The sequence below is a fragment of the Podarcis raffonei genome, chromosome 11 (assembly GCF_027172205.1).
Source record: "Podarcis raffonei isolate rPodRaf1 chromosome 11, rPodRaf1.pri, whole genome shotgun sequence".
In the NCBI taxonomy this organism is placed as follows: Eukaryota; Metazoa; Chordata; class Lepidosauria; order Squamata; family Lacertidae; genus Podarcis; species Podarcis raffonei.
The window spans coordinates 24,131,874-24,159,741 of NC_070612.1; the positions used below are offsets into that span (position 1 = coordinate 24,131,874).

Consider the following 27,868-nt stretch of genomic DNA (forward strand, 5'->3'; position numbering starts at 1 on the left):
ACTTTCCTGTCATTAAATTTTAAACATTTGATTCGTTAAACTGAACATTACCAAAGCAATGAGGATAGTCAAGAAGATTTGTCCCTTCACAAATAATGACTGCACATGAACGTCTACTTTTGCCAATCTTTCAACCACACTTCTTTACAGTGGCATGAAGTGAAATTATTTGAAGGGGAACAGTTAGGGCCAGAGGCATCAGCTTATGAGGGCGACTGGGACATTACAACATCGTGTGAGCATCGCACCTCCCTCCCTAAACTGGGCAGGAGCTTCCCAGGCTGTGGGAAGGAGGCACCAAGGGAACATTTAGGGGACTAGTCTAGTCTCCCAAGTCCACTGACTGCATGCCACTACTTCTTCAGCTGATACTGTGGCACCCAAAGCAGCAAAAAGTCTTTACCAGTAAAGGTAAAGGATCCTTGGACGGTTAAGTCCAGTCAAAGGTGACTGTGGGGTTGTGGCGCTCATCTCACTTTCAGGCCAAGGGAGCCGGTGTTTGTCTGCAGACAGTTTTCCGGGTCATGTGGCCAGCATGACTAAACCGCTTCTGGTGCAACAGAACAATGTGATGGAAGCCAGAGCGCACAGAAATGCCATTTACCTTCCCACTGTAGCGGTACCTATTTATCTACTTGCACTGGTATGATTTCGAACTGCTAGGTTGGCAGAAGTTGGGACAGAGCAACAGGAGCTCAACCCATCGTGCAGATTTGAACCGCCGACCTTCTGATCAGCAAGCCCAAGAGGCTTAGTGGTTTAAACCACAGCGTCACCCACATCCCTTACCAGTAAAATGGTACTAAGAAAATAAACTCTGGGAGAAAATCCTCAAGACCAATGCACATTTCCCTGTGATTCCACAAGCTGCAGCAAAGCTTCAGTGTTTCCAAATAAGCTGCCCATAAGAAACAAGTTAAAATTAATTCCACCAAACAACTCACCACGTGATTGGCAAAGGACTTCATAATATGTGGCACAAACTACTGGGAATAACTTATCTAGTTGTGATCAGTGGTGTGATTTTGGAGGGCAGGAGATCTGCTTGACAGCACCCACAACCAAGCCAGAATGCAAAAATCTAGGCAGCTGTGTGTAAAGACATTTTACTATGCAAACAAAGGAAGCATGACTGGTCTTTCAAGGAAGGGACCTTTGGTATCATAAAGACTAAACCATGGGTAGGCAAACTAAGTCCCGGGGGCTGGATCCGGTCCAATCGCCTTCTCAATCCGGCCAGCGGATGGTCCAGGAAGCAGCGTGAGTATTGCATGAGTATAATGTGTCCTTTTATTTAAAATGCATCTCTGGGTTATTTGTGGGGCAAAGGAATTCGTTCATCCCCCCCCAAAAAATATAGTCCATAAGGTCTGAGGGACAGTGGACCGGCCCCCTGCTGAAAAAGTTTGCTGACCCCTGGATTAAACTCTCTTCTAGCATGGCTGGAGGCACTTATCTGGAAGTGAGCGCCAATGAATTCAGCGGTGCTTACTTCTGACTGCAAGCTCGCAAAACACATTGCGCAAAACACATTGTGCGTTAGCAAAAGGTCTTCAGCCAGCTGAAATGTAACCTAAGCTTTTAATCAGGAGTGCAAACAATCTTGCAAAGCAGTGCTAACATTTATGTTGCTAACCTGAAGCAGAAATCCATTCAGAGCAAAGGACCTGAAAACCTCATTGTCGCATCCTTCAGCCAGGTATTTCCCCTCCAGTACACCACTGGCCAGGATGGTTATGACCTGCCACCAGGATTAGACAAATTAATTCATGGAAGATAAGGCTATCAATGTCTACTAGCCATGATGGCCATCCTCTGCCTCCGTGGTCAGAGGCAGTAATGCTTCTGAATACTAGCTGCTGAAAACCACAGGAAGGGAGATTGCTGTTGTGCTTGGGCCCTACTTGCTGGTTTCCCACAGGCTTCTGGTTGGTCACTGTGAGAACAGGATGCTGGACTCCATGGGGCCTCATCTAGCAGGTTCTCCTTATGTTCTTCTGAGAGCCTGATTGAAGGGACTTTCAGACCAGGCAATAAAGGGTCAGATGGTCAGGCAGTCTGACTTTGTATAGTGTCCAATGTCTTCTAAGGAGGCTTCACTGACCCATAGAGGTCAAAGCTATGAAAAATATGCTGTACAAAGATGGAACTGGGTCGTGTCAACACAAGAGGCTTCTGCACATGTTTCCTCTTGAAAATGACAGGCCTTCATGGTAAGTAAAATATTTATGTACTGACAGGCAACCTTTTTTAAAAAAATAATGGAAGTGCACTTTTCCCTATTAAAAATGATGACAAAATGTTTTAATTTCTCCATTGCTTAATATAAAACCAAGTAAATTAATATCTTTTAATCTGGTCGGAACATTAAACCTGCACCGTGAACACTATCCAGAGTGCTAGCAGACCTTGTAAACAACTATTATGCTCCCCATAATAATCTTTGTCATATCCTGCCTATTGAGTCAAGCAACAATTCCAGGCATATCCCATTTACTGTTATTGGAAAGATGACCAGAGTGCACAAGTGCTTTTGTTCGCACATCTTTCTCATCATATAAAGGCTTAACACTGCTGGTTTCAGTGAGGTTTACAATTAAATTTGTGTCATGAAATGATGCAATATTTTAGCATTTTAAAATAATGAAATATATCTGGTTTAGGTACCAACACAGCGCTCTCTTTCGCTCTCTCTCGCTCTCTTGTTCTTGCATGTTTACAGTGAAGGCATTCAAGAAATGATCTGACATCAAACACAGAACAACAGTGCTTAGCAAAAACCCAGAAAGGAAAGTCAGAGATGATGGGAAAACTTGCTACTTCTAGGTTGCAATCCTAAATCCAGTAATCTCATAGTAATCCCCATTAAACTTAATAGGACTTAATATGTCTGGGAAGACATAAATAAGAGATTGCACTGCTAGGCTGGGAGTACACCTCACTGAACTCAGTGGGGTTTACAATTGAGCAGGCCTATATAGAATTGCTCAGCTGATTTCTCTCCCTGTACATCACATCTTCCAGATCTGCAGTTTTATTTCATAATGATTATAAGGCATACTGAGCGTTTTTCAAGATAATTTTAACTATATAAAAGATGAAGCCCTGGTGCACCCTCATTCCCGGCCCCAAATCGACAAAACTCACAAAGCAACTGACAACACTGTGAAATAAGCATTGCCTCCTCCGCTGAACATGTGCAAACCTGTGCAGGCAAGGGAACATCTTGGCGAAGAAAAATGCTTGGCTTTCCCTCTCTCTTTTCAGCCAGGGGGTCAAGCAGTGAAAAAACCAACAAATGCGCTATTGTTAAGGCACAAAGGGGATATGTTTATGAGACACCACTTGAAAAATGAGTTGAGGTTTCGAAAGGATGACACTGAGCACGTACTGCACAGCTGAAAGAATTCTGGATAGCGGAGATACCACATGACGGTATTCTGCATACGGCAGCAATGTCAGGAAAAGGGAAATCTAGACAGATGGCAGAAAAGAGAGCGAGAGGGAGGGAGAGACGAAGCAAGGAAGGTGTGAGGTCAGAGCGCAAAGGCAGGAAAACACAGGAAGCGACCCAGACTTACGAGGGGATAAGTCCAGATGGCAAAGTCTTTGGGAAATCTGAACCAAAACGGCAATAACAATCACCTGAATGGTGTTGTACGCCTTGCTTCTGCCACAGAGCAAAAGTCCAATTTAGATTTCCCCACATATCTTTTATTACATTGGTATAGTTCCTCCATGGAGTTTACAGTGGCTTACAGTGGTACCTTGGGTTAAGAACTAAATTCATTCTGGAGGTCTGTTCTTAACCCGAAACTGTTCTTAACCTGAGGTACCACTTTAGCTAATGGGGCGTCCCGCCGCTGGAGCACAATTTCTGTTCTCATCCTGAAGCAAAGTTCTTAACCCGAGGTACTCTTTCTGAGTTAGTGGAGTCTGTAACCTGAAGCATCTGTAACCCGAGGTACCACTGTATCTTGAATTTCCCCACTGTATCCTTACAACACCCCTATGAGGTATGGTAGACAGGAAGGAGGGAGAGGGGGAGCAAGACCGGTACATGTGGGTTTTCCCAATGCATGCTGAAAACAACCCAGAGGTGCTTCCTTTCTGGAGAAAAGTAACCCACTATATAAAATAACCTTTGTGCGCTTCGGCATCCAAAGTGATGGTTATTAGAACCATGGTTGAGGGAGTTTGGCCACATGTTGCCTGGAGATTTACATCCAATTCAGGCAACATGTGGTTACCACTAACATATTAATTGCGTGGCGAGTTCCTGCCCCCCACCAAGGATAAATAAAGACACCGGACACCAGAATTAAGGTTAAATGGGCGAATTAGGCCACAACTTTATTGAATTCAGGAATAAGAGGCATTGGCTTAGGCATTGGTCCTATCGACTATCCGGCTTCAGCCCATTTGCTGAAGACCGGGAAGGGTTAACACCATAGAGGGGGAGTCTCCTGCTGAGGCACGTCAACTAGGAACTCCCCCGGGTCACCGCTCGGGGGCGTGCCTTTGGCCCACACCTCCATAGGCTTCGGACAGGGCCACGCCCCCCAGAGTCCTTTATCGGACCACCCTTCGCTCTCTGGGGGGAGGTGATGGTGTTCCTCCCCCCCCACATCCTCTTAACCCCTTATTACCAATGCCTAACTGCCAATGCCGAGGAGTTGTGACGAGTTGCTACGAGGTAGGCGAAAAACCAAATGGCCGCAAATCGCCAATTGGGAAAAATTCCTACCATGCCCCTTGCGGCGACAGACCGAAGTCCATAGCAAAGTCAGAAGCCTACCTAAAGGGAGGGAAGGTGGGAAAAACGTGGGGGCTAGCCGGGAAAAGAGGGCGAGCCCCGGCCGCACCGGCCCTAAATAGGGCAGGCCACGCCCCCCAGCCACGCGATTGGCTGGCTGGGCAGACAACGCGGCCAGGATTCCCCTGCTCTCGCGGGGGCTGAAACCAGCCCCCGCTCACGTGGGGTGGGCGTGAAGCCCACAACCCCACCTCCTGGCCAGGTCCGGAAGTGGCTTTGTTTATTATGGGAATCACCCTGCTGTATTCACAATATGTTTTTTTGGGGAGGGGGCAGAACCAAGTTATCTACAATGCAATTGGTCAGCTGGTTAAGTCTTTTTATTTATTTACTTGATGGGGGGGGGGCAGCTGCTCCCTGGCTATGCCCATGACCCCAACCCTGCTCTTTCTCCTAAGGTGATTCAGAAAGGTATGATTCTAGCCTTCAGTTGCCGTTTTGGAGTTAAGTATTAGATGCATTAGTGCTGCCTTTGAAGTATCTTTTCTGGCCTTGATGCTTGAGTCAGTTTCATGCTGCTCTTATTTGTTGCAGCCCCACTGACTACAAAAACAAAGAGCAACATTAAGAACTCCTAGAGCATTAAGAACTCTTAAAAACCTGTGCATGATCCGGATTGTTTTGGGTGGATAAGGTGGTGCTTTCATGACACGGTCTCTTTTTGAGCCCATAAACTGATCAACTGCCAATCTCATCCTCTGCCCCATCACTGGGGCGGTCATATCACTCAGACCACTGTGGTCGGCTCTCATGTCACACACCCTGTACTCCTGTTATAGCGGCTAGTGCGTCAGATTAGGAGGATGCAAAATCAGAGCCCCACTCAGCCATCAAACTCACTAGGCAACCAAGTTTGTTATGGCCTTTGTTGGCATCCGCCTGTCTTGAGAGACAATGGAGTGTGCCTCTGGGGGTAAAATCAAATTGCTGCATTTGCAGCACTGAAGTGATCTCCCCAGGGTGCAAGTGTGTATAGAGGTCCTGGGCTGCCCAGACAACAAGACCCCCATCTCGACCTCACTGATGTGGTCCAAAGGAAAGCAGAGCAAGATATTCAGCACCAGCTTGGCTGCAGGAGTTTCTGGAAGGAGGCGCACAGGGCGCTGGGCAACCATCTTAGGGATGCCACTTCAGATTTGTCTAGGGTTTACCCCTTAGCATTTCTTCTTCCAAAGATATCCCACAAGGCAGTGGAGGTTTAGGATCAGAGTTTTCCTCCTCCTAGATAGGCTCCCTGCCCTGGTTGATGATCCCCATCTGCCCCTCACTTCCCTCTACGGCACATGCAGAAACAGAAAAATAACCTTACAAACTGAGTCCTGGGTGGCTTTTCAGTGCCTGGCTCACTTATTTTCTGCCTAAGCTCCCTCACAGGGTTGTTGTTGATGATTGAAAGAATGGGGGAGGGGAGAACTATGCACTTTGCCTTTAGTTCTGTGGAATAAAAGGTAAAGGGACCCCTGACCATTAGATCCAGTCGTGACCGACTCTGGGGTTGCAGTGCACATCTCGCTTTATTGGCCGAGGGAGCCAGTGTACAGCCTCCAGGTCATGTGGCCAGCATGACTAAGCTGCTTCCGGTGAACCAGAGCAGCGCATGGAAATGCCGTTTACCTTCCCGCCGGAGCGGTACCTATTTATCTACTTGCACTTTCACGTGCTTTCGAACTGCTAGGTTGGCAGGAGCAGGGACCGAGCAATGGGAGCTCACTCGGTCGTGGGGATTCAAACCGCCGACCTTCTATTCGGCAAGTCCTAGGCTCTGTGGTTTAACCCACAGAGCCACCCGCATCCCCGTTCTGTGGAATAAACGTGGGCAAACTGCAGGAGGCAGTGGAAGACAGGAATGCCTGGTGTGCTCTGGTCCATGGGGTCGCGAAGAGTCGGATACAACTAAACAACAACAACCACCAAGGTCATTTCAAGAAATGGTCACAGTTTCTATTCTCCCTGGATTCCAGGCATTTTATTTTATTGTGCAGCGAACAAGAATAAAGGCTTGGGGGGGGGGAGAGGGAGTGCGTGCATACCATCCACGGCACCATTTCTTCGAGACCTTTTCAAAAGTGGAACGGGGTGCAGGGGACTCCAGATAGCTTCCAGTACATGCCTGCCTTTGACATCTTTCTGACTCAACCCCAACCCATTTACTACTCAGGGGAATTTGAAATTTGCTTTGTTTGGTGGCCAAGCAGCTCCAGCCAGCAACCCACATGGGTGGCACAGCTTGCGTTTTTCCTAGAAAACAACAACAACAAAGGGCTTACAAAAATATATATATCAAATTATTTTTCTCCCCCTTTGCTTCACCGCCTCTCCCCCGGATTTTAAGTGCCTTCATCAATACACTGCAGCTTTTCCCCCTCTCTGGCTTTATTTACAGGAAATGCAGAAGCAACTGGAGAGTTCAGCTGGAGCCGGAGCGCCCCTCCCCTCCTGCGAGCAGCGGCTTTTAATTTTCAAAAGCGCTGCAATTGCCTGGTGTGGTTTGAAGAGCAGGGGTGCTATTCTCCCTGCTGATGCCTCTGCTGACGTCAATGGCATTCTTATCATGCTTAGCGCGACATCAGAAACCAAACCCTCAGAGGCTACTCTTGTTCAGAGGGCTCGTGCTTCTGCTAATCTCCGGACTGGATCCTTCCAGTGGAAGGGGTCGGCCAGGCTGCTAGAGTCTAAAGAAGCAGGGGCGCTCGCTTTTTTTTTAAAGGGTTACAGAGAATCAACTTTTTTCTTTTTTTAAAAAAGCGCTGTTGAAATCATTGTAATTAGCAACACCGCTGCAGTTTATGCGTGGCTGAAAAAGAAGAGCGAAATAAGCTACTTACAACACGAATGTCCTCCTCCCCCCCAGCCTTTGTCGCTAATATACAGGATTCTGCAAACACGGAGGAGCTAAATTTGGAGCTCGAATGTACCTGGCACAATATTGTTTCTCTAAAAAACGGCTTCGGCAAATTGGGCTAGTGGGTTTTGAACTCCTGATGTTCTGAAATCTCCAGGTTTGGGAAAAGCTTAAAATGTACGCAGTGGTGGCAAATGGGTCAGAATGCTTTCTATTGGGCATATAGAACTATTTTATATAAGTCCCGAAAACCCCATAAATGTGGCATGATCACACCTGGACCACAAATGCCTTTATTTGCAAATGCTCACCTTATCAAACGCTGGTAGACACATAATTGGCACATTCAGGTTAGCTTAGATTTCTGTGACCTCAGAGTTTAGGATATAGATGTGTGCAGAAACCTGCCCAATTAAAGGGATAACCTTAGCCGGGGAATTAGCCCCTCTCTCTTATATAATGCCTTCCTTTCCCCTTCCTAAAGCTCCTTAGCATCAGCACGCTTGTCTCTCAGGTGACAGAGCTTCTCTTACAGCACATTCTAGGTCTCAGGCCTCTCATCTGAAAATTCCTTTTCACTCATCTGAGTGAAAAGGAATTCCTGCCTGGATGCTGGCATGGCAATGCTGGATTTTGCTTTCATGTTCCAGCGAAAGAGATCCATTTCTACTCTCTGTTGAGTTTCATTATCTCTTTTCACTAATTTGGTGTTCTTTTAAAACCCAACCTCACTCCCCAACCCAGTTTTAGCAGTTGAATCAGCTTCCTTCGTTGGGCACGTGGAGCGTTTGCTGTTTTGGGTTGTTGTTATAGATGTTTTCCCCCAGAATGTGGCTTCCTAAAGATGCATTAAATTTAAAACATTGGTTTGTGAAGATCCCAGCCATCTCTCTCGCATCCAGACTTACACCTGAACTGTATAATATCATAGTCAATGGGAGGATTTATTATTTATACATGCCATTTAGAACTAAGAAAACAAATGACAGAGAACAGGCAATGGAATGCATTTGTGCTTTCCAAGGGGTTGTTAAACAGAGGGTCTGACACTGCCATGCCTTTATCCCCATGTGATTTACTCATTAAATGCCAGCCGAAACACAGTTGCTTCTCCAAACATATACACGTTAGCATTCTTTGAACACAGATATCAGAAGCGTGTTGGGCAAGCTGTATCAGCCATGTTCAATTCACGACTAACGCAAAGTGATTGAGCCCAGAGCTATTGATTTTAAAACAGGGCACTTTATCTCATGGTAAGATGCAAACCTACACACATGTGCCTGCAGAACAAGATTTAGGTCAGCTGATTTGAAGAACCTTCGGTGAGACTGGGGTCCAGTTCTAGACACCCACCACTGTACTTAATTTCAGTGGTGCATATGGAGACTGCTGTTTTGTGAAAATGCCTGGCTTGACAGCATTCAGGTTTTGTGCAAGTGTGACAGCAGCACCGCTGAATGCTTGGCAGAGTAGCGGGGGGTGGGGGTAACTATCTCAAAGTGGAAGTACATATTCAGAATTAGCAGCGCAGTGAGAAAGGTCAAGGCCGTTTATATACATAGATGGAGATGTGACGTGGAACTGCAGTGTCTGCAGCACGTAAGACCAGAAAGGACAAAGCCAGCATGAGGCTTTAACACAATTAAATCCCTATTGTGTGGCTCCAGCTAGAAGCGGGAATGTGACAAAATGTCAAGGGTTTGAAAAGGCAGAAAGCAAAACAGCAGGAGAATCGTAAGTTTTCTCTGCAAGGGCTATGTATGTATGAAAGACCTCTGAGCACATCCAGAAGACCTGCTTATAAAGCAGTCATCCTGATGTGTTTGCAGGGAAATTGGATAGTGTTGGCTATTTAAAGAACATCCATTCTCATTTGTTTGTGGGCAGGTTGGGTGACGGTTGCATCAAAGCAAGTGTTGTGCCAAACTTTCAGCTTCGTTTTCCTGTCACTTATCGCAAAAATTCCAATTTCTGGGGAAGCAGGTTTGTTGCACAAGACCTCTCAATCAGCTGTAATTACACAACCTGAATTTGCTGCTATGTGATTGAATCCCACATGAAAAGGAGTGACAGCTGGAAGCTCGTCTATATACCCCCAATTTATGCAGGTTCTGATGTAATAACAGCCCCTTTGATCTATCCCAGAGGTGACGCTTATGGACTCTACTACAATAAGTCTTCTTGCAAAGAGGTCAAATGCACACAGGAGATCAGGCATAATTGGTGCAAGGCAGACTGGTGCGCAAACTATGCCAGGTCTGGAGAGTGCAGATCCGGCCATGGCGATGCATGCCTTCGTTATACGATGCCTGAATTACTGCAATGCAGCCTATGCAGAGCCGCCTTTGAAGAGTACATAGAAACCACAGTTGGTCGAGAATTCAGCCAGATTGTTAACAGAGGCAGGATATAGGGAGCATGTGAATCCCTCGCTCAAACAGTCCTACTGGCTTGTGATTTGCTTCTGGGCAGAATTCATGGTACTGGCGATGACGTTTCAAGTCCTGATCCAACACCCCCCCAATATGCACTTGGATGGGAGCAGCGAGAAAGCCTCCTCTGTGGCTGTGCCTAGACTCTGGGACTCCGCCCAGAGGGAGGCATGTCCTGGGCCTTCTTTCATGGCTTTCCAGAAACTAATGAAACCATTATTCCTTTCCAAGGCGGCTTTTGGTTTTATAGGCAGCTGTTTTGTTGTATTGGTTTTTATCTGCTGATTTAGAATAACTTATACCTGCTGCTGGCGTGCTGTTCCTTTCTTTACTAGCACTGTTTCTGTGCCTTAATAACTGGTGTAGTTAAAGCTGTGCCATCAATATTTTAAACGGCTTCATTATGGTGCGATTTTGTTCTTAGCAGCCTTGAATTCCTTATGAGGAAAGGTGGGATACGTACGTCTTGACCAAACAGCAAAGGTTATACACAACAAAGAACCAAGCCCTATTCAGCCGTGATGCCGACATGTGAGTAGGGCAGAGGCAGCTCATCCTGTTTTACCACCTGAGGCAAAATGGGAAAGTGACGCCCACCTGCCCCACTAAAGACTTCCTTACCAGGGTCACGTGGCTGCAGCTTCCAGCGAGATTTCACAAGAGCCCCACGAGATCACGAGGAGGCCTCACACAACCTTCCAGAGACCCTAGTAAGCAAGGCGCTCTCAAGTATGATCTCGCAGGGCTCTCAAAATATCTGGTTGGAACCCAGAAGCCACAACAGCCATTTATCCTCACTTCTCTAGTGGCAGCAGAGAGGCACCCCTTGCATGTTGCTGCCTAAGGCAGCTGCCTCAGTCTGCCTCATAGATGGTCCGGCCCTGGTGTACTAAGCTCCACCCCCTGCATTTCTATGCCTGTCACTCTCCAGGATTTGGAGGGTGAAGTCCGAAGCAGGGAGCCTTCTCTACCATTGAGCATATAACAAAGAACAGGAACTGTTTGGTGGTGGTACCAAAACTGTGGAAAACGCCTGTGGGAGATTCCTTAGCTACAGGTTGAGAGCCTATTTATTCAATCCAACTTTTAATGTTTGAGTGATCTTCTGCCTCCTATACAAGGCACACATTACGAATTGGGTCTATTGGGTGGCCCTCAGCTAAATTCTACTCAGCGTTGACCCATGTTCATTAATTTCAGTGGTTCAACTCTGAGAAAACTTGATTGACTACCACCAATTGTTTTTATGTTTATGATCGCATTTAAATTTTTTGAATGGGTGTTGTCGTTGTGTACTGTACTTTTGGGGACGGGGGAGTTACAAACCTCTTTGAATATATTTCACTGAAATACAGGATAAAAAAAACCTAATAAGAAAATAATGTCTATCTCAAACATCATTTTTCTCAAAGAGTGTTCTAAATCCCAAAGACATCTGAAGGCGAATTTCCATGCTAAAACATTGGCTTGGAAATACAGTTCTATTTCTGTTCTCTGTGATGATGGACTAGAAATTGATGTTCTGTTGCTGTATTAATATTTCCACTCTGCTGGGAAAGGTGACATTCACTCTCCACAATTGTTTCCAAAGCATTGTTAACATCTAAGGCGGCAATCCTATAAAGACACTAGGATTGGGAAGCCTTTTTTCAGCCCGTGGCTCACATTCATTTCTGGTTAACCTTTTGAGGTGCGTGGAAGGTGCCAGATGCAAATGTGGCTTGAACAATGGAAATAGCTCTTTGCTTTATATGGAAGGCTATATTCCAGCTACATAAATGTAGTGTTTTCTACATCTTCCTCCAAATCTCTCCATCCTAGAGCAGGGGCAAGAGTGTTTTGTGAGGGGAAGGAGAAGAGCCAGAGGGGAATCCTCAGGGTTGGAAGGAGGGGCCCAAGGGGTCAGATGTTCCCAATTCCTGCTGTAATTCAAAGTGTTGGTACTGACCTTTAAAGCCCTAAACGGCCTCTGCCCAGTATACCTGAAGGATCGGCTCCACCCCCATCATTCTGCCCAGACACTGAGGTCTAGCGCCTGAGGGCCTTCTGGCAGTTCCCTCACTAAGAGAAGTGAGGTTACAGGGAACCAGACAAAGGGCCTTCTTGGTAGTGGCGTCCGCCCTGTGGAACACCCTCCCATCAGATGTTAAGGAAATAAACAATTATCTGACTTTTAGAAGACATCTGAAGGCAGCCCTGTTTAGGGAAGTTTTTAATGACTGATGTTTTAGTGTTTTCTTAATATTTTGTTGGGAGCCGCCCAGAGTGGCTGGGGAAACCCAGCCAGATGGGCGGGGTATAAATTATTATTATTATTATTATTATTATTATTATTATTATTATTAGCATCTATTTGGAATTAATTCTCCATGAGCTTTGTTAGAGTTGCTTCTGAGAAAACATGCGCTGATTTCTCTAAGGAAGACTGTCAACCCAGATTGGAAAACCTTGTGTTAAAGAATCTGAACTTGTGTTAATAATAGTGGGAAGAAGTGTGGAGGGGCAGATAGATTGCTTGGCTTGGGACTGGAGAGATCTGGGTTCGAGTTCCTCCTTAACAAAAGACCTCCCTGGGTGACCCTGGACCCGCCACCCTGTCCGAGAAACCTCACTGGGTGGTTTTGAGGACAGAACGGGATAAGCCTGTGTGTTATATGAGAGACAAAGGGGACACGGACATACAGTGGTACTTCGGGTTAAGGACTTAATTCGTTCCGGAGGTCCGTACTTAACCTGAAACTGTTCTTAACCTGAAGCACCACTTTACCTAATGGGGCCTCCTGCTGCTGCCATGCTCCCGGAGCACAATTTCTCTTCTCATCCTGAAGCAAAGTTCTTAACCCGAAGCACTATTTCTGGGTTAGCAGAGTCTGTAACCTGAAGCGTATGTAACCTGAGGTACTTCTAAACATTGCTAACTCACTTTGCAAACCTATTTGCACAGAAAAGTTAACTCTACTGAATTCCAGGGGACTGGCTCCCAAGTATTACAGCTGGAAGGGGGAACCAAGCGTCACTTTTGGGCAACTTTCCAAGGGGTATATGCCAATGGTGGGAGGGGCCAGGGGCAAATGTGAGCAGAGCAATCCATGTAAATACTTCCTTTGAACTGCAGGCTAGTTTCTGCACACACTCACACATCCCTCTGCATCCTCTGTCCAGGCAAGCAAGGGGCATTATCAGGAGTTAAGGGCACAATTCTGCCAGGCAAAGGACTCTGGGTGCCTTGAGGAGAGCCAGGCAAAGAGGCCTGGAGAGTTGCATTCAGCCCAGGCTTGAGATTCCTCACACCTGCATGGCAGGATCTCAACCCTAGTGGAAACTGCATGTAGATGTTAGGATCCATTAGACCTAAAGAAGCCTGCCTGCCACCTTGGGGATCTTTTCCCCATCTGCCACAGTCCATGATGTACCATTTTGTGCAGGAAAGCTGTCGCCTTTCCTCAGCAATGTTCTGCGATTGCCCAACCTCTGTAATTAGCTGGCACTTAATTCTAAAAGTTCATAAAGCAAGGAAAACCAAAAAGGGCTAAACAAATTATAACAGGCTGGCAGTATTTGTCTGAAAACACCACATGTTCGCAAAATGAGGCTCCATCTGGAAAATCTTAACTTGTTTTTGCTGACTCATTACTGCCGACGGCTCATTATTCCATGAGCAAAGGGGACAGACAGGAGATGTAAGTGACGAGGCCAGACTGGAACCCCAGAAGCAACCAAGCTCAGGCTCAGTAACTGAGCTGGATTTTCATCTTGGTCTATGTTAACTCTCAACTTCTTTCATTGTGATAAAAGCAAGGAGAGCACCTTTTTCTTAGATTCAAAAGAACTACTTATCTGCTCTCTGGAAGCAAACTTGCCTAAGTATGGAGGCCTGGATGAAAGATGGTAACCCCAATGACAAACCCGGGCAAGGGAGGCCCAGTGCAATGGGTCATTTGTTCCCCCCTTCCCTTCCAAAGATGGGTGGATTGCCAGTGTGGTGTAGTGGTTAAGAGCGGTGCACTCGTAATCTGGTGAACTGGGTTTGCTTCCCCGCTCCTCCACATGCAGCTGCTGGGTGACCTTGGGCTAGTCACACTTCTCTGAAGTCTCTCAGCCTCACTCACCTCACAGAGTGCTTGTTGTGGGGGAGGAAGGGAAAGGAGAATGTTAGCCGCTTTGAGACTCCTTAAGGGGAGTGAAAGGTGGGATATCAAGTCCAAACTCCTCCTCCTCCTCCTCCTCCTCTTCTTCTTCAGCATCCTCCACCCCAATCATTGACCATGGCAGCCGGCTCTGATGGGTGTTGAGAGTCCAACCACATCTGGAGGGCCAAAGGCGCCCCATCCTTGCTGTACAGCAGTGTTTCCCAAAGTTGGGTCTCCAGCTGTTTTTCGACTACAACTCCTATCATCCCTGCCTAGCAGTACCAGTGGTCAAGCACAGTTGGGAATTGTGGTCCAAAAACAGCCAGAGACCCAAGTTTGGGACAACGCTGCTCTTCAGGAATGCTTAATGGAGCATCAATGTGGAGGAAGAGATCTGCAGGGATCTCCAAAGGTGGCCACTTGCATGTTCCAAAAGCCCAATGGCTGAATATTAGTAAGGCAGGGGTGGGGAGACCTTGCTCAGCTGAAGGGCTACATTCCCTACTGGACAACCTTCCAGCAGACAGTGGTGGGTGGAGCCAGAGGCAAAAGTGGGTGGAGCAACAAATGTAAACTTTACCTTTGCACAGTAGCCTAAACCCACACAGAGACAGCCTAGATAGTTCAGTTGCTTGGAGCACGGTGCTGATAGCATCAAGGTTACAGGTTCAATCCCCGTATATATAGGACAATAGCATATTCCATTGCAAGGGGTTGGACTAGTTGGACGCCACCAAATTTTAAGAGTAAGGTAGGACTCTGGCAGCAGCTCTCCAAGATCTCAGCCACAGGTCTCTGCTGTCCTCCTTTTGAAGAACTGGAGCTGCCAGGAAGTGAACCTGGGACCTTCTGCAACCTAAACACGTGCTCTGTCCCTGAGCTATTCTATGCATGTGCCATTAGGCTGATGAAGTTCCTCCCCGAGTTGAAAGCTCTACGTTGAAATCTAGGCATGAGCATTGACGTGGACATGTGTTCTCACACTTCTCAAGACATTCCATTTGCAACCAATATTTGGCTCTCAGTTGCAGAGAAGAGCTGGTGAAAGCTCGACTGCTTATGTTTACGAGCAAAATAAAAAATTTGAAGTATTCACCACTATGGTGTGGTGACGAAAGGATTAAAGAATAAATGCACCAAACCAAACCGATCCTGCATGTACTGTTTCCAGCTGCAGTACACAAGCGACACAGGGCAGATTCAAGTTACTGTGTTATATGACTGCCTTTTCCCGTCAAGGGCAATCAAGATATATCCCAGCCGTGAGTTTCGATGCACACTTGCACATGCGCACACACACACACCCATTGCGTGTCCTGCGGCTTGCCAGGTGCTTGACATACAGTTTTCCCTAGATTTGTTGTTGTTGTTCTTTGGTATGCCCCAACAGGTAGCAAAATCAGGAGGTTCCCAGCCCTTTAGCAGCTGCCATGCATGGCTGGAGGGCTGCATTTCCCTTGGTGAGTCACAGGTGGTGCAGGCCTGAACCAAAACATCAAATACTGCTCCAGAAACACCGTTTTGTGGCAGCAGGGCATATAGGGTGGCCTGGGGCAATGTTATATATATGGGAGGATTTGCAGGCGCTTGCCTTTGTTCATGCCAAGCCAAACCACGTCTGCCCCCCCCCCCGAAGAATCTTTTGCGGGGGCTCAACTCCTCCACCTGCATTTCTTCTTCTTCTTCTTCTTCTTCTTCTTCTTCTTCTTCTTCTTCTTCTTCACCACTGCTACAACAGGTCCCTGCTTTGATACCAAAATATTGTGGGTCTCCAAAATACCTCCTTTTTCATTTTTAAAATATTTCTGAAGGGTCCCCCGGTTATTTCTCCTAAAGGTTCCTCACTGGGATGCGCCTTGTCAGTGGTCATGGATGGTTGGGAATTGTAGTCCAAAAATTGATGGTGGTTTGTTTTTTTAAAAAAGTTTGCAATTTTTAATTAAAAAACCCTGAAAACAATAGTTCGGTTTTTTGATAGACTAAGATTATATTCTTTGTATTAGGGGGCTGTTATGGGGATTCCCCCCCCATGTTTTCATGCATCTATATTAAATTAATGGCTTCTTAAAAAAAGGCTATGCTCTGTGTGTGTATATCTGTAAGAGTGTGTGTGTGTGTGTGTGTGTGTGTGTGTGTGTGTGTAAATGTGTTGTAAATTGTTTTGAGACCTTGGGGTAACAAGCAACTCAGAAATAACAACAGCAGCAGCAACGATTCTGTAAAAGAGTGTAAAATAGCTGCCGGGACAGCCTTCTGAAAGGCAGCCTTGCAAGCAGCATTCCTTGCCACGCCCCCTTTGGCCACACCCACTGAGACATGCAGCCCCCTTAGAAGATTGCCCATGGGTTACGCTGGCCCTTAGCCCCCCCCCATATATCCACCCCTGAAGTATGTAGCCAGCTGGCCACTCCCTGACCACAAAATGCTTCTAAAAATACGAAATAAGGTTGCAGCAGTATGGTGGGCATACTGGACCATACTGCTGACATGGGCATCTGATTGCTACTGCTCCCATCGCCAGCCGCTCTCTGGGTGGGCCATATGAGAAGCCGCTCCTGCCCTGCTGAAATGCCCCTCTTCTGCACAACCTATTAATGAAGGTGCACGAGGCCTGTCCACTTTTTCAGCCGGCCACCCAAGCTCTACAGATGGGAGTCGTTAAGTTTGAAATCACATGACATTTTACTAGCAAAATAAAATATTGTGGCTCAGCAGTTTTATCTAGAGTACTGCAGCCAATCAGTTCTAAGCTGTTAGATGTTCCAGTTCAAAGAGGGTCAGGCCGGGGCATGGAGGAGAGAAACCTGGCAAAAGCTGGAAACAACACTCAAAAGTAATATCAAAGTTCTGGGAAGGGTTTTCAGGAGCAGAACCTCTAGCACGTTATCCTACGGAGAGCGGAGTCAGCTCTCTGGTGTGCATTTTACTTCAATTATTTCCCTACAAAACAAATACAGTTTAAACAAACAAGCCGATTTTCACACGGAAAACTAGCTCGTACAGACGGCAGGAAACTATGAGCAAACCAAGAGCAATCATTGCAATTTAAGCAAATAGAAATGAAAACCCAGTGAAACCGTGGCAGAGAAACCAGCACTATGGAAAACAGCAGGGACGGGACGGAGGGAGAGAGAGAATGTCCTCATGCAGTAGATGAGGATCAACATCTGGAACATTTTACCCATCAAAGTGAAAGGCCCGGGATATTACACACAGTTCCATCATCAAAAGCCCTGCTCGGTAACATGATAGATGCAGAACGGAGTCTGACCAAGGGGACTGCCCGCTCTGCGGTGTCCTCAGACAACCTTCTCTCTGAACCTCTGCTACATACAAGGGAGAAGGCGTGCTTCATATTTCTTTCTTGCTCAACAAAATAAGTCACGCTTTTCTCTGCTTCCCATGTCTTTGGCAGTTTCCCTTTCCTCCGTCCCACTTGCTTTCACGGCAGTCATTCCCTTGAAAACAAAAAAAGCACCACCTATTGCATTGCATTCCCAGCTCCACGGTTGGATCCTGTCCCAGCTGGATCTCTCTCCTCTGTGTGTCAGACCTTTCCACACCCCGTGAATAATGTTTGGTCAGGCTGTGCAACTTGGTTTATGTCAAACTGTTTTCGGGAGAATTTCCCGGTCATTTGTTTTGGCACACACTACGCTAGGCTTCCCCTCCAGGCCACCCTTTCCCCCTGTCAAGTTTTTGTGGATCTTCAGAGAACTAATTTACTGAGTAAAGGCTCCTGGTAAAAGGGCTTAGTGTGAAGGGGAATTTTAACAAGCCAGGCTAAGCTAGTAGTCCCTTGCACAATTTGACCTCTGAGTTATTTCCTGTTTCCCAAATACAGCAAGAAGTTCGCAAAAAAAAAAAAAAAAACCAGAAACAAAACCCACACAGCTGTAATCCTTTAACATTCATCAGGGAAGACAAAAGAAGGGCTTCTTCAAACAATGCAGCGATGACTGCTAGCTTAGATAGATTTAAAGTGGGGTTAGACAAATTTATGGGGGTCAGGTCTATCAGTGGTGATAACAGCCTCAGGGAATGTCCAGATCTCTCTAAATTCCCCTAAATTCTGGGATTCCCACATGCAGCTGGACAGTCACAACGAAAAACAGGATGCTGGACTCAATAGTTTATTGCTCTGATCCACCAGCGTTCTTCTTATTTCTACTAAATATCACACACCCCTCTTTTTTTATCTATCTTTGAGCAAGAAATCCCCACATATTTCATATCTTTTCATGCCCTCTTGCCTTTTAAGAAACGAACAAGCAAATAACCTTCGGTAGCTTTGAATCTGACACACTTGAAGAAAGTTTTTTTGAGGAGAAAGAGAAATTGATGAATTGATAGTTGTGATTCCCAAGACAGACATCAGGCAGGTGCCTTCACTGTACTGCTAAACATGTTTTAATTATAGGAGCTGTCCTGTGTTTTTAATTTGGTATTTAGCTTATCATTAACTTTAATTACCTTTTGACTGTTTTGAACAGTAATTGTATTGTTTTATTCTTTATTCTTTTTGTAAACTGCTCTGAGGTTTTCTTACAGTTAAGCAGAATATAAGCCTTGTGAAATAATAAATTAAAAAAAATGATAGCACTTTGGAACTTAAATCAGCAATAACATATGCAGGGCTTGGTCTCAAAGCATGATAACTGCCACACCTATGATGGTGTGTGAAAAGTCAACCTCTTCAGCTGCTCCTCTCCAGAACTGGATTTCACAAAAGTCGCCTATCCAGCAGGAAAGAGATGGTGTGTATATTTAGAGAGTAAATTTCCAGTGGGGCCTAGGATTCTTAGGTTGTGGAATAGCTCCTATGCATTTTGCAAAGCAGTTTTATTTTCTGTACTTAAAATACATGGAGATGGGCACTAAGGAGGGAGAACCTACAAGCACCGCTTTGTTTAAAACATTGTTGGGCCACTAAACCTCTCCAGTTTTCTATTCTCAAGGCACAGTAAACTGCAGAAATTCAGAATTAGCAGCTGTAAACGCTACAAGAAAGGCATCTTCTACTCTCTGCTGCCCTCTCATGGATTTTTAAGTGTATTTTACTATTTGCCATGTAAGTGGAGAAGGCAAAAAGAAAGTGCCCTTCTTTTACTCAAGTAATCAATTTCTACTGCAGCCATATTGTTGGCATCCATCCATCATGAGAGACAATGGAGTGCTCCTCCAGGGGTGAAGTCAAACAGCTACATTAGCAGCTCCAGCTCTGATGGTCTTCTGGCGGTTCCCTCACTGCGAGAAGTGAGGTTGCAAGGAACCAGGCAGAGGGCCTTCTCGGTGGTGGCGCCCACCTTGCGGAACACCCTCCCACCACATGTCAAGGAAATAAACAACTATCTGACTTTTAGAAGACATCTGAAGGCAACCCCATTTAGGGAAGTTTTTAATGTTTTATTGTGTTTTTAATATTCTGTTGGAAGCCGCCCAATAAATAATAATAATAATAAATTATTATTATTATTATTATTATTATTATTATTATTATTATTACATTTGCCAGAGAAATAAAGAACAGGACAGTGGCAGTCCTGAAGAGCTTAAAGTTCAAGTTTTAACAAGTGGGAAGAGAATAAAGAGAGGGCATATGACTGCAACAGGAACTGGAAACCTGATTTTTAGAAATACCATTAAAGTAATTTGGTTTGATTTGTAATAATCTGGAAAACTAATAAAAATAATTTGAAAAAAAGAGAGAGTAAAGAGAGGGCAGAAAGAGGAAGAGATGACTGTGAACAAACTGGGCTGTGTCAGTTGATGAAAAGCTGAAGTATAAGAATGACTTAGACCTCTGAGATTCCGACATAATAATAAACTATTCATTACTTTGTTTCCCTCTGCGGTCTGAGCACAGGCACATATTTTCAAGACTTTTGGCATAACCACAAAGGTTAAAAAAATGTATTTTTATAAAAAGACAGGAGACAGAGGAGAGGCAGGAAGGGCAGTTCTTGCCATTTTCAGCGTTCACCCTTCCCAATTATTCTGGGCAGTACTATGCACAACTGCAACCTCTCTTCCTACTTCTGCTGAACTGAGGTCTGAGGTGGTGGAAGTATCCCAGCAAGAAGAGAACACCACACAGCTGCTTTCAACTGGGAGAAGCTGGTTTTATTGGGAGGGCCCTAAATGAAAATGGTGGTGAAATTTCACTCCCCTAGCCTTTAAACTGATAATCTTTGGCCATGGAAGAGGCACACAGTGACTGCATATTAACTTTGGAGAATGCTTTGGGCTGCAGTCCATTTTTGATTTTAATCACAACAAAGAGTATTGTGGCACCTTAAAGGTTGGTTGGCATCCATCAGACTCGAGAGACAATGGAACCTTAAAGACTAACAAATGTATTATGGCATAAGCTTTCGTGGACTTGAGCCCCTGTCATCAGATGGCAAAGGGTGAAATCTTAGTGTGCATACAAAATTGTAAGGTGGGAACTGAATGAGATACAGAAATGATAGCCACTGATCATTAGAGATTAAAGGCATGTTAAAAACAAACCATACCTTTTACAGCATCGCCAAGATGATTGTATTGTTAGGAGTTTTGGGACTAGAAGCTGGAAGCAGCAGGCCCACAAGCCAGAGTGAGCGAGAGCGATGCTTGATTTCTGTTTGAATCCAAGGCTGTGGCTATGGGAAAAGCAAGACCCTCTTGGCGTGCTAATGCTGTGAGCCCCTCCATCGTTGGCTCAGGTTGCATATATGTGTAAATAAACCAAATATCTCTGCTCTCCCTCATTCCAAAGGAAACACGAACCCTAGGCAAACACCTGCAACCCCTGGAATCTCGCATTGCTCAGAGATCGCAGTGGAGAGCAACAGTATGAATTAATGGATCAGGGAACCCTTCACAAGAAACCGCCTTGATAGCCCAGATATCCAGGTACTGGTACGCTGATGAACACATTAAAATGTATTGGGGGGAGGGCGTGAGAATCATTTGTCTTGAATTTAACTCACAAGTGATGGCTTCAGTTGCTTGGTACCGTCAAGCTCAATGCCATCGCTTGGAGCTTAAATTAATCAATACTGACTGGGGTGTGTGCACCTTAGGGACCCCTCCATTCCTGCTCCATTATATCTATGTGGGGAGTGATGCCCCATGCTCTGTTTTGTACAGAAGTCCATCCTGTAAGAGCACAGGGCTACACAGTGCAAGAGGAACATGCCTGGCTATTAATCTGCTGGATTTTCGGTGCTTAGTCAAAGTGCAACTTTCCCCCAAAGTTGTTTTATGCTTGTTTTCTGGCTGCTGCACTTTTTTTTTCATCTTTTCTTTGGCTAGGTTTTAAGCAAGCTGCATTTTGTTTTGGTGTATGTTTTAAATTTTTAAAAGTGATTTGAATGGCATTTCCCCTGGATATACGCCACATTTAGGCACCATCCCGATGGCAAAGAACACAGCCTACACACAGCCTTGAAATAATGAAAATAGTGGACTTCGACTTCTTCTTCTAGTTCTTCTTCTTCTTCTTCTTCTTCTTCTTCTTCTTCTTCTTCTTCTTATATTGATAAACTGAATGCGCAATGTGCCCACCTCCAGCACCTCCCTCAGGTGAGGCACATAGAAAACGGCATCTGATGAAGATCACAGAGTCTGAGCTGGTCCATGTGGGGGAAATGGTGGTGGTGGTGGTGGTGGTGGTTGTTGTTGTTGTTGTTATTGAGATAGTGGGGTCCTGAGCCACCTAAGACTTTATAGTCAAAATCAGCACTTTGAGCTGAGCATAGAAAATACCCAATAAGTCACAGTGCAGTTGGGATAGTAAAGGTAAAGGTACCCCTGCCCGTACGGGCCAGTCTCGACAGACTCTAGGGTTGTGCGCCCATCTCACTCAAGAGGCCGGGGGCCAGCGCTGTCCAGAGACACTTCCGGGTCACGTGGCCAGCGTGACATCGCTGCTCTCGTGAGCCAGAGCTGCGCACGGAAACGCCGTTTACCTTCCCGCTAGTAAGCGGTCCCTATTTATCTACTTGCACCTGGGAGTGCTTTCGAACTGCTAGGTTGGCAGGCGCTGGGACCGAACAACGGGAGCGCACCCCGCCGCGGGGATTCGAACCGCCGACCTTTCAATCGGCAAGCCCTAGGCGCCGAGGCTTTTACCCACAGCGCCACCCACATCCCAGCAGTTGGGATAATGCCAACAAAAAAGAAACTTTAATGAAACCTCCTTAAGCCTTAGCATTTTGTTTTATTTTGTTTTATTGCTTCAGTGCAAATCATGGGCATGATCCAGTCAAAGTCAAGCATCAGAATCCCATTGGTCTGGAGGGAGAGTTAAACCAAGTGTTTAAATTTCTACCATTGAGAACAAATGAGGCTTAAAAGTGCTTAACTCTGGCTGGACTGTGCCCAACGTGTATTATCCACCGAAGGCTTTATTTAATAAGCACGCTTCGGTGAACCTAAACTATGACTCACTGGAAGGGGGAAACACCTTTTTGGCTAGAGAGCAAAGAAGACAAGTCAGTAAGATTTCAAAGAAGATACAGAGCTGGGGCATGCTGTGAGTGGCGGAATATGCAGGTGCTATTCACAGCCTGCAGTTACCACCAGTACAAACAACAGAAGAGGGAAATGGGGTCAGCGAGTGGGGGGTGGTCATGGATCGGAAGGAACGGGATACCCCCCTGATTGAGAATGCCATTGGGCACACCAGCGGGGTAGACTGCGGTGGAAATAGAAGCTTCGGGGCAGCAATTTAGATCAGAAGAAGCCCTCAGGGGAAAGGGTTAAGTACAGCTCCCCTGCACTAAGCCCTCTCCCACCACAGCCGACTTGAACTAAAAATAAACAAATCAGTCACGGATCTCCCAATATTTTGCCTTGTTTAGCCTACAGTTTTTCTGTAACAATTCTGCACACACATCCAATGGAAAATACTCAGGCAAAATTCAGATACTAGCTGGAGATACTATCAGGTTCCATGAGGTGTTTCACTATTCTGGGCTCCCTAATGAAGGGCTCCAGACTTTCTTTATTCCCCTCTTGTCTTTCCTGGCCCTGGCCGGCGTTGCTCTTAATTTTTGCCCTTCTGGTCTCCGACAAACGGAGACCTCACCTGTACAGCTGTTTCTCTATCCTGGTTCCTTGGCCTGCAGAGGCAGAGCAACAGCAGGGAAACTTACTAGCAGCAAAAGACGGCACTTCAAACACCTCTGGCAATAATCTGTGAGGAGGAAAGCTGGCGCCAAATTTCTAAATTGGTGTAGGAAGGGGAGGGAAGCCTACACCATCCCTTCTGCCTTCCTTGGCGCTCTGCCCTCATATAACGTGCATTGCCACAACTACCAGGGTTTTATGTGCCCCGAGGAAAGATTCTATGCTTGTGCCACTCAGTCTGTTGTTATGGTAACACCTATAACATCAAATGCAGCATTAGGACTAGGGATGGGCCCACCAGTTCAGGCAAAGGACCATCTGAGCCAAACCTCTGGTACATCTCACAGCTTTGGGTTGGCTTTGCATTTCCTTCAGCACGGTTGTTCAGGCACCAAAGCACACCCGTTAATTCCTTGAAGTCTAGGCCTGGTAAAACTGGTAGGTTTTCTGACGGAAGAGAAGGAAGGCATTACAGAGGCCTGCGTGATTCTTCCAGAGGAAAGTCGGTACTAAGTCCCATACTGCCTCCCCTTTTAAAGAGTTTTTCTAAAAGTCTCTTAAAGGACTTTTTAGTTTGTGATGCAGTTGCAATGCAGTAGTAAAACCACTATTGCTTAAGGACACAAATCTTTTAAGTTGCCGGGGACTCCAAGGAATTAAAACAAAGAGAAAATGTCAGGCTGGTATCTAATTTAAAGGACCACAACAAACCTCAGCGGCTGTTTGGTTCTACAGCCAGTGCTTTTTTTTACTTTAAAAAAATGTTTAGGGGTACTCTCATTTTGACTCAAGAAAATCACCATTTTATAGTTCAAATCAGGGAAAATAAATACAGTAAATGGACAAAAGTACAAAGATTCACAAAATGTTTATGGGCATGTGTACCCGTGTACCCCCAGAAAAAAGCACTGGCTACAGCTGTGGGAAATGTATTAATACCAACCATACTATAAACTATGAGTGGTTCCAGACTAGCCAAGCATAAGATCAGTTCATACTGATACATGCAATAAATGCATAGCAAAATAACTGCATGGGGTATGTGATTTTTGCTACGTACAGCTGTTATATGAATGGCACAAAAGCTGAGAACATTAGACAAGCCTTCTGGATCAGACCAACAACCCATCCAGGCCAACATCCTATTCTCACAGTCGCCGGCCAGATGCCTAAGAAAAGCACAAGAGAACTCTGTCCACCTGTGATTCCCAGCATTTGGTCTTCAGGAGCATTACTGCCTCTGACTGTGCAGGCAAAGCACAGCCACCGTGACCAGTAGCTACTGATAGCCACCTCCTCTGTGAATTTGCCTTATCCTCTTTAAAAACCATGTAAGTTGGTGGCCATCGCTACCTCTCCCAGCAGCATATTTAATGGTGTGAAGAAGTACTTTCATTAGTTTGTCCTGAATCTTCAAACATTCGGCTTTACTACTGTTGTTGTTGTTGCTTACATTCTATACCACCTTTATCTTCCAAGGATCTGAAGGTGGTCTTCTCCTCCTCCCCATTTAATCTTCATAGGAACCCTTTGAGGTAGGTCAGGCTAAGTGATGGTGACTGGCCCAAGGTCACCCAGTGAGCTCCATGATTGAGTGGCATTCGAACCCTGCTCTCCAAAGTCCTGGTCCAACATTCTAACCATTCTGCCACACTAGTGTTATGGAGAAGGGCCACAGCACAGTGGTGGAGAACTCGCCTTGCATGGAGAGGGCTCCTGGTTCAAGCCCTGGCATCTCCAGGTAGAGCTTTCTCACACTAGGTATATACCCCTCTATCACATCTCCTCTTACATGCCTTTCCTCTAAACTCAAAAGCTCCAAAATGTTGCAATCTTTCCTCATAGGGGAGTTGCCCCATCCACTTAATCATTGGGGTTGCCCTTTTCTGAACCTTTCCCAGCTCTGCAATATTCTTCTTAAGGCAAGGGTGATGAGGTGAGCTGGGTGCACCCCCATCCACCAGTTCACACTGCTCTGTAAATTATGAAGGTGCTGAATTATCTTTTAACTCAGGGGTTTGACAAGAAGCTAAAATGTAGCTTCACCTGTATTAACCCGCCTTTGTGGATTCATCTAGACCAGAATGTTAATCATGCATAATATAAAGCGGTAAGCGCAGACGAGGGCATCCTTTAAAAAGTTAATCACAACCATAAACCTGAGAGTTCCTGCCTGTGACAAGTACCAAGGCATTTTCTACACTGATTTAGCAACAATATCATTTTCAAAGATGGGCTTTTCCAGTAACTGAGGGCCAAGGTAGATGAGATGCTGTTCGCACAATTAGTGATGGCAGCAAAGGGCTTTTAAAAAGTAAATTGCAGAAATTGATGCCTCAATCACAGAAAGAGCATTGGGTGGTGGCCAAGGGTTAAGGCATCCTACCTCTCTCACCAGGTCCTGATTCGGACTGGTACAGCCACACACAGTACGAATCTACTTTTTAAAGCCACATAAGGAGACTGTGTTGGATCAGGTTGTTGGCCCATTCAGTCCAGCGTCCTCTTCACATAGTGGCCAACCAAAAACCTATGGGAAGCTTGACTGCAGGACCTAAGCACAAGAGTCGTCTCCCCACCAGTTGTTTTCCAGCAACTGGTGCTCAGAAGCATATTGCCTCTGCCCATGGATGTGGCGCATATCCAGTCAGCCTTACCCTCCACTCAGGCCATCCCTAATTGTGTGAATGGTGTCGCATGTAGTTTGGGCATCAGACTGGCAAACACTTAATTCGCTCCCACGAGCGTGTAAAGGGGCGACCCCTCTCTCACACAAACATTGCTATTCTATTCCATGGAAGGTGAAATGAGGCAAAGCTAACATATTGAAACAGAAGTTGACGTCTCAACTACTGAAAACAATGGGGGCGACAATCTGCCATGAATGTTGGAGGATTATCACCATCATCATGATGCAAACGACGCAGTTTTCAAAAGCGGTGTCCCGAGCACACCCAGACCAAAGAGGGCAAATGGCGGGGAGTTTCTAATTCTCTATGGACTAAGCATGTGCTTACAGTAGTTCCAAAGGTGCACAGAACTTGCACATACACGCTTCTTGCGATTAAGTAGCTGGCACCCCCTCTCTCCCCAGGCTTGTGCTCTGGGCTGGACTGCTGGAGGAACCGCATAACCACAACTCCACCCACACATGTGCAAGCAACCTTGTGGTCATTATCGGAGGGCCTTCTTCAGTTGCCTCCCCCATGAGAGGTCTGGAGGGTGGCAGCACGGAATGGGCCTTTTCTGTGGTGGCTCCCTGTTCGTGGAATGCTCTCCCCAGGGAGACCTGCCTGCTGCCTTCATAACATGTCTTTAAGCACCAGGTGAAAATGTTTCTGCAACCAGGCATTGGCTGATAAACATTCCATGGCCTTTTACATCATGTCTATGGGTAGCAGGCCCAGCTATACGTTAGCAGGCCTGGAGCTCTGCATTCCTTGTTTGCAATATTTATACCCCAGTCTTCATTTCTCAGTGAAAATACAGGCAGAGAACAAATGATTTTCCAGGTGGTGTCCCATCCAGGCACTAAACAGGCCCAACTCTGGCTAAGTTTTAGCAAGGTGGGCTCCCTGTCATGTTCAATCACATTGAAATTATTGCCCCGACCAGCAGGCATACGGGGAATAACACCTGCGAGTTGCCCATCATGCTAATTTCCCACAATGCCTCAATGCAGCACCACTCGAGGCATTGTGTGAAATTTTAAATGGCAGGTGGCTTCCCAGACCCGACCACTACCACTGCAGGAAGGAAATTAAACTGTAGCATACCTTGGCTATCACAAAAGTGGAAATGCTATGGGCTAAGAGAAGGCTTTTATGGGCTTTAAAAAATGCTCATTTAACACATGTCCACAAGTATTTTACAAACCAACTATGTATCATCCAGACTATAGAAAGGTGTGGCCCAGAGCTTTCGAAACCGTGTGCCAGCTGCAGTGTGTAGGTGTGTCGTGTAAACGCTCCCCACACTCCCAGGGCTGGAAAGGGACTAGTTTAACCTCTGGTTTGCTAGTAAAACTGAATTATAAAACAATACAATCTCATCGAAAAGGTGTGACCAAATCAAGCCACATTAAGTTGTCTTACCTGTTATGGTCGCTTTGTTGATGGATGGTTGGTTACACATAGGTGACCGTCTGATAGAAAAGAGGGGGAAATGTAAGTCCTCAGCATAAAACCATTTTTATCAGCGTCACTGGTGATTTTTTGGGGAGGGGGGAGAGATCATGACATCAGCACAGAATTAAGCTGCCACAGGCATCAGGAAGGGAATGGGGGAATTGAACATGTGGTTGCCATTTCATCTGTGGCCATGCATTTGATGCCACTTGCAACTTTGGACACGGTGGGAAAAGCTTAGCATGGATGGGCCAGAAGCCATTCCAAACCTAGAACTAGCAGCTGGCTCATCATGTGTACCAGCCCAGCTCACTGCAGTGACCTTTCTCTATGCTGTTATGTATCAGTGGACATCAGCGCACAGCCATGCTGGCTGAGACTCATGGGAGTTGTAGTCTGAA

General features: G+C 45.9%; 1 protein-coding gene across 10 annotated transcripts in view; it reads right to left on the bottom strand.

Annotated features, from left to right (window-relative positions):
• Positions 1 to 27,868, bottom strand: part of PDE4D (phosphodiesterase 4D) — a 634,082-nt gene that overhangs the window by 80,993 nt on the left and 525,221 nt on the right. For all 10 annotated transcript variants that reach the window (XM_053408756.1, XM_053408755.1, XM_053408759.1 and 7 more), the window contains one exon: positions 27,435 to 27,484. In XM_053408756.1, coding sequence (XP_053264731.1) covers positions 27,435 to 27,484 — 50 coding nt within the window. The remainder of the gene's footprint in view (positions 1 to 27,434; positions 27,485 to 27,868) is intronic.